The following is a 12667-nucleotide window of genomic DNA, read 5'->3' as shown; positions in this document are numbered from 1 at the left end:
TATACACACACTCATACATGTGTAATGTGCATATCTTTAATTACAGGTGAACAATAATGGTCACCTGACATTTGAAACGGAGCTGCCGAATTACCAGTCTATGTTAATTATACCAACTGGATTTAAAATGATCGCACCTTTCCTAGCCGATGTTGATACTTCGAGAACTGGAAGAGTCTATTACCGGTAAGTATAATAATATCAATAACAATTATTCTTCTTATAATAGACAAGGTCGATGGACGAAGAGACTACAAAGGTAAATGACAAAACGATGTAAACTTGATGGGAAACAACTGAAAACAAGCAAAATAAAAGGTGGCATAGAATAATTCGTATGTACGAAGTCATAAACCTTTGCTTTGACTACCAAAAACTAAGCCTCCTCTCTCAGCTTTGACTATCAAAACCCAAGCCCCCTTCTAGTCTTACAGTCACATAACAGAAGAGACTTGTGTCAACCAAGCTATACTTGCCATTCCTACCCACCATACAGTGAATTTATTGGCGGACTTCCTTCCGCGCCCTTACCTTTCCTTTCCAGGGGTACTTGAAGCTGATGAGGCTTTACTGGAAGACGAAAATTCTTGTGTCAGTTCTTTCCACCTTCTCCAGCATATTACCCCTTTCGCTGAGGATCATTATAATAAATAAAAAATAAATGCTCCTTTTAAAGCCTAGCTAGACTCATGGGCCCGGTTTCCCGGTTTCAATGGCGTATGTGTTCCCCAGCTGGACGGGACGCCAGTCCATCGCAGCGTGACTCATTTTTGCCAGCTGAGTGGACTGCAGCAATGTGAAATGAAGTGTTTTGCTCAAGAACACAATGCGTCGCCTGGTCCAGGAATCGAAACCACAATCTTACGATCATGGTGCTGACACCCTGACCACTAAGCCACGCGCCTCCACTCATCACAATAAACTCAATTGATATTCGGTTCCTCCTAAATGTCAACAGCTGTGCCACATCACTTTACAAATCAGCCGTGTTCATTCATTCCATGCTTTCGTAGCTTTCCGTGTATGCTCCAGCAGAAACACCATTACCCTTCTTTTAGAATTCAAGAGATGTCGTTTCGCAGACCGTATTGCCGAACGGTAGAGAATTGTCAGTGCTTGGCAGCGTTCCTGATAGCAGACAGCCTGTCGTGATCGACGCTTGACCCATGACTGCAGTTACGTCAAAGGGAGGAGCTATGGAAACACGTACCTGAGTAAAGGCGACCACACCTGTTTATTGCGTAAGAATCTCTGTAAATGTTGGTAGTAGTCAGGCAATCTGACCGGAGGATCCCTCTCAACCCTTCCATTATTATTGGTTCTGGATTTAATTCTATATTCACATTTTGAAATCTTTCAGATCTACTTCACGATTTTTATATTTTTTTTTTAAGCTAGGATTTTTGTAATTAGGAATCAAGATGTTTATTTGAAGAAATACATTTTCATTTGTGGCTTTGATGATAATAACTGTGAGGTTTATTTTGATTTCCTCAGTTCGGATATACATGACCCAGATTGTCGAAGCCAGGTCGTTTATTGCATACTAAATTTGGTACACACACACACACTTATATAATTTCCTCTCAGTTTTCATGTCGAAAGGTCGGCATATTGCCAATACATATATCTACCAATCGTGTCATGTAAATGCATATATATTCTGACACTACAATGTCTAGACAACCACAAATGACGTTGCCAGTCGTTTCTTTAACACTACATATTTAACAGTAGATGTTATCCTTTTATTTCATTATTCAGCTTTCGTAGTTTTGTGTGACAAGACGTTCATTGCTTTTCTGCCTTTATTTCAGAGTTTTTTTTTTAAAGACATTATTGGTTTTTGTTTTCACTTACTTATCTACTCTGTTGAGTTTATTATATTTGTCAACAGTTTTATTTTCGAAATGTGCTTAAACAAGAGCTGCTTTCTCTGCTTTGAATACATGCAAAGTTTTGTTCTGGTTTTGCATTTTCTATTGCATTGGCTGTGTTTACGTAAAAAGCGCATGGGTGCAGTACTGCCATTTTCTTTATTTCCCGTATATGTTTACATACCGGAATTTTGATTTATATATATTTACCTGGAATTTATAAATCATTCTCAAAGTAGTCACTATCTAAGAAATTCTGGTTACCATTACCTCCAGTTCAATAAATGTAATTAATGAGAGAGACGGAGGACGGAAGATATCATAAGATCTATTAACTACTAATTTTATATATATATATATATATATATATATATATATATATATATATATATATTAGAACGTTTTAATTTCTTGAAATTAGTTCTACGTCCCTCTATCTGGCTATTATTTACAGAACGTTATATTCAGATATACTTCCTGATTTTTATATTGAGACATATTTTCAAACATTTCTCCGTGAATTTACAGTCTTCAAAGATTTGTACGTGGATAGCTTATTTCTGAAGAATATTTGTGTGACTTTTCGTTGTGTTTAGCAACTTTTTGAAGGAGAATGGCAGTATATATTCTGTCATGCATATATATAACATTGTCACTATTAATACCCTGTTAAAGATGCACATATACAACGCTGAATCCTTAAAAACCAGTAGATTTGTCCCTTCTTTTTTTTTTTTTAACTGTATGGTTAATGTTTTCTGAAAAGTACGAGCAATTTCCGCGAGAGATATTTTCTGAACTTCATTTGCGGTAGATATTTCTGTGGTTCGCAATTCCTAACGCCGCTTCTATGAGTATTACCACTATTGAAATATCCAGGTCTTTATAATTAGCAAGTTTTTCAAATTCTTTCACCGAAATGTTTTGTCATTTGGACTGCCCTCATCAATTAGTAACACATGATGCGGCTCTGTTGTCTTTAATGATGTTTGGTTGGTTTGCTCTTATTTCTTTGTTCTACGTATTTGCATATCCCAGGCAATTTTCCTTTCCTCCCCATAATCTCTGTGACACTTTTATATAATTTTCATCCAACGGCTGGTGACTTCCATTTCCTTGTATATCTTCCAAAGAACGTATGTAGCAATCATGTCATGTGTTCTGATACATTCTGACGTGTACAGTGCAAGGAATCCAGCTAGTAAGTGTCTGATGCCCTCACCGGTTTTGTCACATAGAGGCATTCAAGCTTGGTATTCTGTTTCTGAATACATCTCTGGCAATATCTAGTTTGGCGATGTTAATCTGCATATATAATTACCAATCACTTCCCTTTTCTTGCCCTTTAGTCGGCTGGGTGTTGTATCAAACTCCTGCGGTATTCATTTTTTCAATTTCTTTCGTCTTTTAATTCTTTAACTCATTTGCTGTTTCTCTCCCTTTTCTAGAATTTATGCGTATTTAGTGCTTGTGGTTTTTGACAAATAAATCGGCAAAGAACCATTTTAATGATTTCTGTGTTTCACTGTAGATGTCACTTTTGTTTTTGCAATGTTAGTATTATCTTGTAGCAGAAAAATGCTGTATTTTTATTAGAGGTGTGTATGTACTCAAATTGTAATTGACTATTCCATCTCAAATAATAGGAGGTTTCTTCTTGTTTTTATATTCTTGTTTACTACACCAAAGCTGTAAGATTTATCTTTTTGCTGGATTCTTAAGCTATCAGATGCTTCCGTTTTATTTTGCGAATTGCGTTCGCTTTTTAGGATCATCCTATTTTATGAGATTCACTCCTTTTGGATTAGTTTATCCACACAAACATGCTGAACCTATTCACCTTCGGTGATACACACGCACACGTAAGCAAGAACCTGATCATTGTTTCTCCCAGCTTTTGGTTATTCCCTACACAGTTTAGATTTGAACTTAATAGAAAAATAGGCTGACAAAAGAAAAGGGGTTAAAACAAACCCGGAAATATTGCCATTTTTATAGGAACTTTGTCATGTTGTAGGAGACCTTCCTTATGATCTATTACAATATTTCTTTTATATTTTGGTTTGCTACTTTCAATTGACGTAAGGATCTATGAATGCAGTACATTTTCATAGTTTTTTTGTCTTTCTGGTGTATCCGGGAAGTATACACATTCTTTTGTTTTTGCATATATTCTAAGATAACCCTGTTTATCATTACAGGCTTATAAGTCTTTTCTGCAACACTTCATATGGAAGTTTGTTGATATATCTTCTTACTTAATGCCGTCTATGTAAGGATTCTGAGGAAGTTAGAAAAACATGTAATTGGCACCCATTTAGTTTTACGACTATTCATTCGTCTCTGAGGTTTTTGGTAAAAGGATTGGCTTTTATTGCGTCAGCCAATCTTTTTCTTTTCTTTGCGCTAGGATGGGCTCTATATTACATTATTAAAGCATTTGGCCATATTTCCCTATGTAGAAATTTCAAAGTTTATCCAGTCTTGATGGTTTCTACTTCTCTCTCGAGGGCTTTCTTTATAAGGCATTTCAATCTTTCGTAGTTTCACATGATTTAAATCTTCTCTTGCTCTAGGGTTAGATTCATTCTATTTGAATTCCCTGTAAAGGGTTTTAGTTTGACTACTAGAAACGCTTTATGTTTAAATTGCTTAATTTGTTTCTCAAACCTCTGTGTTCTTCAACTTCCATCTGTTGAGTTATGGTTTCTTTTACGACTTTAACCCTTTTGTTACCATATTTCTGTTGAGATGCTCCGTGTTTCTTTCTATTTTTAAATATAACAAAGAATTTAGTAAAATAACTTAGTTATCATTCAGCTAGTGTTAGGAACATAAATTGTGACTAAGGTTTGGTGGAAGATTTTAATTCAGAGCTTTTGAAAACGAGACATTTGTACTACAGAGACAGAAGTGGTTTCAGTCGAATTGGTATTAAAAGGGTTAAACTTTTTTGAGCGGCAACATTTTTGCGTTCTTATTATGAGTATTGCTTATCCTATTTTGATTGCTACAACCGATGTCACGTACTATATTTGCTTAACGATCGTTATTTCGTTATTTATTTGCTTTGTAATAATTTCAGTTGCATGGTTAATCGTCTGACTTGGGATCTGCCTTTTAAAATTATGCACTATATTTTACTAGTTTGAAGTATGCATTTAATATGTATAAATTCTGTTTTATTACATTTACTATGTATATTAAGTTACTTTATTTATTTATTTATTTACTTATTTATTTATTTATTTATTCCAGTAGAAATCACCATTTCCTATTATTATTTCTTGGTAGTTACGCGGCGAGCTGGCAGAATCGTTAGGACGCCAGGCAAAAGGTTTAACGACATTTCGTCCGTCTTTACATTCTGAGTTCAAATGCCACCGGGGTCGACTTTGCCTTTCGTCTTAACGAGGTCGATAAAATAATTACCAGTGAAACACTGGAGTTGATGTAATCGATTTACCTCTCCCTCGAAATTGCTGGTTTTATACCAAAGTTTGAAACCATTATTTGGTAGAGTCAGATTGGTGTTTTCCATTTTCCCCTTACAGTTTATTTAATCTCTGATAGGTTCAAAGATATGTTGTGTTCTATTCAGCTTTGGTTCATGTGAGATGTATTATGTAGCGCAAACGATTGTACATCATTATTGTGTTTAATTTTTTTTTTCCCATTCGGTTAAATTAATTTGGTTGTTACTGTTTTAATCAGCCAAATATGTCTGATAATATTTTCATTGAGGGCGAAATGCTTAACAGTGTTTTGTCTGTCATTACGTTCTGAGTTCAAACTCCGCCGAGGTCGACTTTGCCTTTCATCCTTTCGAGGTCGATAAATTAAGTACCAGTTGCATACTGGGGTCGATCTAATCGACTGGCCACCTCCCCCAAAATTTCGAGCCTTGTGCCTCGAGTAGAAAAGAATATTATTTTCATTGAAGGACAAATCTCGAGATCGGTTTTTCCTCAAATTTGGTGAAGTCGATTATATGACAGGTTTAGTTTAAATTAGCTGGCAGAATTGTTAACACGCCGGACGAAATGTTTAGCGACATTTCGACCGTTTTCACGTTATAAATTCAAATGCTGCCGATTTCGACTTTGCCTTTCATCCTATCGGGGGTCGATAAATAAGTACCATTTGAGTAGCGGGGCGTGGGGTTAATGTCATTGACTTACCCACTCCTCTGAAATTGCAGGCCTTGTCCCAAAATTTCAAATCAATATGATCTTCATTTAAGAACAAATCTCCGGATCGATTTTCCCTCAAATTTGGTAAATCAGTCACGTGACGTCTTTAGTTTGACGATAAAGAAGGCTTTTATAAACTTCAAGTCCAGTTCGTTTCTGCCCAACGCGTTTGTTTGTTATTTTAACTTAATTTATGTTCGGTTATGATGTTCCGTTTGGTTAAGACTGTTGAATCGTTTATTCTTCTTTGATTCTGAAAATTTTAGGAATCATGTTGCCATAACATTTGATACAAAGATAAACCCCAAAAGTTTATAATATTGTAGTCTATTATCTCTGGAATTCACTGGCTGAGAACTGCGGGACTCAAAGGTGGGATCTTTTATCTTCGATCTTTTACTAGTTTCAATCATTAGACTGCGGCCATGTTAGGGCAGCGCCTTGACAAATTTTTAGTTGAATGAATTCATCCCAATACTTATATCGTTTTTAAAGCCTGGTATTTATTCTATCGGTCTCTTTTACTGATTACGGGGACATAAACACTCCATCACCCGTTGTCAAGCGGTGGTGGGGATAAATACACACATACATATACGACGGGCTTCTTTTAGTTTCCATCTACCAAATTCACTTACAAGGTTTCGGTTAGTACGAGGTAATAGTAGAAGATACTTGCCTAAGGTGCCATGCAGTTGGACTGAACCCGGAACCATGTAGTTGAGAAGCAAACTTCTTGCTACACAGCCTTGCCTGTACCCCCTATGGAAGATGTTTAATTGAGGTACGGGATAATAGGCTTGTCACCAAGAACCACCACAAGAATGTAATGAAGCTGAATACGTTAAGTAACAGTACAGTATGTGGAGGTTGCAGAAGAAACTATTAATCGCATTCACTCTGGCTGCTCAGTCTTATTCAAGAGAGAATACATGTACTGGTATAATGGACTTGGGACTTAGTTACGTTACATGCTAAGCTATCATAATTAAACAGCAACGAAAAAAAAAAAACAAAAACAAAAAACAGAGCAGAGTTAACCAGGAGAGCAAGGCTAATGGATCAGACATTGTTATCAAGACTATGCTTGGAAAGCAAGCGCCTCGTAATCGAAGTATTTGGAGGTAATGTAATTATCAAAGATGGTAATGCATATATATCAAAGAAATGAAGGAACTATTAAACAAAGCGGCCTGGAAACAGATGTTTGCGGCATCTGAACCCAGGAGGTAAAAAAACTCAGATCAAATACCTGAAGGCATTGTGTTCAATGCTCTAACTATTCTGCCAATTTACCTCCCTTAAATATCATTTTTAAGGTAGGCAAAAAGGCCTGGCATTTTAATGTGTTTAATCGATTAAAAACATTCAATCCTGTATTTGACTTATTTTATTTTAGCAAGTTGATCTCGCTGAGATTTGAGCTCAGAACGCAAAAGACCGTTACTAAATATCACAAGGTATTTTATCGATGCTCTAAAAATTCAGCCAACCCACCACCCAAATAATGATAACAACAACAATAATAATGGTTCAAATTTTGGCACAAGGTTTGAGATTTAGGGGAGGTGGCAAATTTATTTCATCGATCCTAATACTTAGCTGGCACTTATTTTATCGACCCCGAAAAGATGAAAGATAAAGTCAACCTCGACGGAATTTGAACTCAGAATGTAAAGACGGACGAATTGCCATTAAGCATTTTGCCCGGCGCTCTAACGATTCTGCCAGCTCGCCGCCTTTCGGGGTCGATAAAATAAGTACCAGTTGAGTATCGGGGGTCGATGTAATCGACTAACCCCTCCGCCAAATTTCAGGCCTACAATAGAAAGGATGAAAGGCAAAGTCGATCTCTGTGTTATTTGAACTCAGAGCGTAAAGACGGGCGAATTGCCACTAAGCATTTTGCCCGGCGTGCTAACGATTCTGCCAGCTCACCGCCTTATAATTATAATAATAATCTTTTCTACTGTAGGCCTGAAATTTAGCGGACGGGGCTAGTCGATTACATCGACCCCGATACTCAACTGGCACTTATTTTATTGACCCCGAAAGGATGAAAGGCAAAGCCGATCTCGGTGTAATTTGAACTCAGAGCGTAAGGGCAGGTGAAATGCCGCTAAGCATTTCGCCCGGTGTGCTAACGATTATGCCTTATAATAATAATAATAATGATAATAATAACCCTTTCTACTGGAGGCACAAATTTGTGGGGTGGGGATTAGTCGATTATGTCGACCCCAGTGTTTCACTGGTACTTAATTGATCGACCCCGAAAGGATGAAAGGCAAAGTCGACCTCTGCAGAATTTGGATCCAGAACATGCAGCCAGATGAAATGCCGCAGGATATTTCACCCGGCGTGCTAATGATTCTGCCAGCCCACCACCTTTTATTATTATTATTATTATTATTATTATTATTATTATTATTATTATTATTATTATTATTATTATTATTATTATTATTATTATTATTATTATTATTATTATTGTTGTTGTTGTTGTTGTTGTTGTTGTTGTTGTTGTTGTTGTTGTTGTTGTTGTTGTTGTTGTTGTTGTTGTTGTTGTTGTTGTTGTTGTTGTTGTTGTTGTTGTTGTTGTTGTTGTTGTTGTTGTTGTTGTTGTTGTTGTTGTTGTTGTTGTTGTTGTTGTTGTTGTTGTTGTTGTTGTTGTTGTTGTTGATGGTGGTGGTGGTGGTGGTGGTGGTGGTGGTGGTGGTGGTGGTGGTGGTGGTGGTGGTGGTGGTGATGATGATGATGATGATGATGATGATGATGATGATGATGATGATGATGATGATGATGATGATGATGATGATGGTGGTGATGGTGATGGTGATAGCAGTACTAGCAGTAGTAGTAGTAGTAGTAGTAGTAGTAGGTGCCTTAGGTATAATAAAAAAATATTCAGACAAATACATAACAAAAACACCAGGACTTACAAATATATATAACATACAGAAAATTGCACTACTGGGCACTGCACACATCCTACGCAAAACACTTTCAATACAGTAAACATAAGAGCACCACAGCAAACCACAGCACATTCCCAAGACGCACAGAGCTGCGCTCGGTAGTGAAGTGAAAGCACGTTATAAAAATAAAACTACTGAACAATAATAATAATAATATCAACAGCAATTGTAATAATCTACACAGGTTGCCACCCTAAAATACACTAATTATACTCTGCTCAATTATAACCCAATAAAATAACGAGACATTCACCCGATATTATACGACCAACAAGTCACCACAACCGACACTCACATATTCTATACAGTTACCACCCAACAAAATAACACAACTTAGGTTGCACATAATCTGCACAAACAGACGGGAGTTTGTGTGTTTATTGCAATGAAAATAATTGCAATATGAATGCCAGTGCTATTTCCCGAGTTATTTAGGGATGTGTTGCAGTGTTAATTATGTATTTGTATCCACCTTTTTATCATTCTCAATATTGTTTAGAAATCATCGGGCGGCGAGCTGGTAGAAAGCGTAGGGCGGCGAGCTGGTACGCTGACGAAATGCTCAGCGGCATTTCGCCCGTCTTTACGTTCCGAGTTCAAATTCCGCAGAGGTCGACATTGAATTTCATCCTTTCGTGATCGATTTATTTCCAGTCTTTTTGTCAAAATTTGAAACCAATATTGTGTAGAAATCCTATATATGGTTTTAATTATTTCCAGATCTTTATATTTTGACACTTTTCCATTTATTTTTAAGATATCTTTTGTAGCTATCTTGTTTCTCTCTTTAGGTGCCATTTTCAGAATAAGCAATCATGTCCTGCCATAATTCTCTGTTCTTTGTTGTCTGTAACAGTTTCACTTCCTGATGTTTAATACCTTTTCCTTCCAACCAATTCCTCGAGCTTGGCATCCAGACAATCCTTCTCCCTTCTCTGCTTCTTTTACCTTCAGTCTTTCCGGTCGTTGCTAAATTCACCCTGGGCCCTCTGGAGCGTACGATTTCTTTTGCCGGTCCGCTAAGTTACGGGGGCGTAAACAAACCAACACCGGGTTTCAAGGGGAAATACACACACGCGCACACACATCTCTGTTGTTTGTCTGTCTGATGTATTGATCACACACACACACACACACACACACACACACACACACACACACACACACACACAACAGGTTTCTTTCAGTTTCTACCTACAAAATCCACTCACAAGGCTTTGGTCAGCCTGGGGCTCTAATAGAAGACATTTGATCAAGCTGCCATGCAGAAGGACAGAACCCTCAACCATGTAGTTGAGAAGCAAACTTCTTACCACACAGCCATGCTTGTGCCTCTTCGCAATGTTGATATAGTTTCCAATATGTAAATTACATGTTAGGTTAGAACAGGATAAAAACAAGACAATGATATTCTGAAATTACTTTTTGTGTTTTGCGTTAAATTGCACCTTTGGTAGTTTCTGATTAAAAAGACTTTACTAGAGTGCCGTAAAGAACCTCATTCGACGTCAGCTTGTCTTAAGAACTCTGCTTGGTTTAGCTTCGTTGGGAAATTTTCAAGTAAGAGTCTTTCTTGGCAAGGTCTTAACATAACATTTTGTAATCCCATTTTCATCTCATTTTCACAAAGTTTTAACCATTTAAAATACCTTCTTCTACTGTTTCATTCAGAGTCTGTTATCTCAGTTTCCTTGTTTTATATTTGTTGGTTAATTTGAAGAAGGAAAGCGGTTTTCTAACTATTTGGACTTGTTATTCAAAGGGGGTATCCTTCTACTGCGTTTGCCATTAATAGCGCAGCTTAATTTCCGTCAAATCCCATCCCACCATCTTAAAAAAAGGTGTGTGTGTGTGTTGGATTCATAATAACTAATGTATAAACCCCGACTCCATATAAAAATATAAATAAAACCCTGGTGTATTCATGTCTGAAATACTTTTGTTATGTCTGGTGGATCATAGTTGTAAGTAAACAGCAGTAACAAGATATATCCGCTTTACTGCAATACAAATTTGATAATTTTCAAGACTCAGTAAGGTTCCACCATCCTATATTTGTGGTAAATATCTTTGTCAGGATTTGACTGGTGTATTCTAAATGCAATCATTTCTTTTCTTTTTACTTTTTTTTATTGCGTCATTTAGTGTCTTGTCGAGAATTTTATAAACGTAACGTATCATTAACACAGCTTGGTTACCGGTACTTATGCCTTATTCTATTTATCTATTTATTACATTTAGCTACTTGGCTATTATAAACTCCTTTAAAAGCACTAATCTAATGTGTATGCAATATTTTACGAAGGGTTCGTAGCGGACATGAGCGACGGCGATGCCAGAGTCTCCACAAGATTCTGGACATATATGAATACCAGTTGAGTTGTTTATCTACAGCTGAGAACTTTTGGCCAAAATTCATTGGACAGCTTCGACAAATATCCGATATGGTTAAAACAAAAGAGGAGTCTTATCAATTCACGCTACGCTCTTCTAAAAAGGAAGTTCTGCCATACGAGATATGCAAGAAAGCCGTTTCAGAATGCGAGGAAACTGAACAATTTTGTTTTTTGTCTCACACTCAGACAAATGGGCCGCCTAAATACGTCGGATTCTTCTTCTTCCCACGTTTTATAAACATATCCAAACTTCACCTATTTAAGACCACCCTCACCACCAGTTTCCTGAGGCTGCGTTGTATACTTTTTATTACTATTATATATTTATCCCATCGCTTTTTGTAGCTAGTTTGGAACCACTTCCTTCGGACTCGTAATGCAGTGTTTATGTTTCTGCTGGTTTTTGGGTTGTATTTCTTAGCGTTGTCGCGGTCGATGATTTTCACATTCTTTTGCAGGCCATTTGAGTGTCGTTGTTTCTCAACATTTTGTCAATTTTTTGTCTCTTTCTCTTACTCCTCTGTCTGTCTGTCTGTCTGTCTGTCTGTCTGTCTGTCTGTCTGTCTGTCTGTCTGTCTGTGTCTGTCTGTCTGTGTCTGTCTGTCTGTCTGTCTGTCTGTCTGTCTGTCTGTCTGTCTCTCTCTCTCTCTCTCTCTCTCTCTCTCTCTCACATACACACACGTCAATGCATGTGTCATCTATGAAAGTTGACGTGAGTATGTGATGAGAGTGACCAACACCAGCACAAAGCTACACGCACGCACACGGATACATAAGTGACGGGTTTCCAGTTTCTGTCAAAGAAATTCACTTACAAAGCCTTCGTTGGTTTGATGCTATTGTAGAAGACGCTTAAGGTGGCGTAAAGTGGGGCTGAACCCGAAACCACGGGGTTATGCAATGAGCTTCTTACGTACACAGCCATGCCTTTGCCAGTAACATATTAACATTTGCTAAACTAGCCTACAATCTGTTTTCCTTGTAGCAGTTCATTTGATTGCTATAACGTGTAGTTTCAGGGGCGGGCTGAGCCGTCGGTCAATCGGGCACTGCCCGAGGCTCCGGAGCTCCGAGGGGCCTGCACTCTACATGTTAACTCTGTTAAAACACATATTCAAAGGGGCCCAGTAAGCAGTTATGTTCGAGGGTCCTAATACTCTCAGTCCGCCCCTGTGTAGTTTTATCTTCAGGATTCTACTTTGCACGGATTACATTGTATAGTA

At 37.5% G+C, this 12667-nt stretch overlaps 1 protein-coding gene across 6 annotated transcripts in view; it reads left to right on the top strand.

Moving 5' to 3' along the window:
* LOC106884151 (nidogen-like) overlaps positions 1 to 12667 on the top strand; it is a 200882-nt gene that overhangs the window by 32317 nt on the left and 155898 nt on the right. For all 6 annotated transcript variants that reach the window (XM_089365423.1, XM_089365422.1, XM_089365427.1 and 3 more), the window contains exon 2: positions 47 to 186. In XM_089365423.1, coding sequence (XP_089221549.1) covers positions 47 to 186 — 140 coding nt within the window. The remainder of the gene's footprint in view (positions 1 to 46; positions 187 to 12667) is intronic.

Source organism: Octopus bimaculoides, chromosome Z (genome assembly GCF_046866305.1).
Source record: "Octopus bimaculoides isolate indiv1 chromosome Z, ASM4686630v1, whole genome shotgun sequence".
Lineage (NCBI taxonomy): Eukaryota > Metazoa > Mollusca > Cephalopoda > Octopoda > Octopodidae > Octopus > Octopus bimaculoides.
This window is presented reverse-complemented; position numbering and strand designations above follow the sequence as displayed.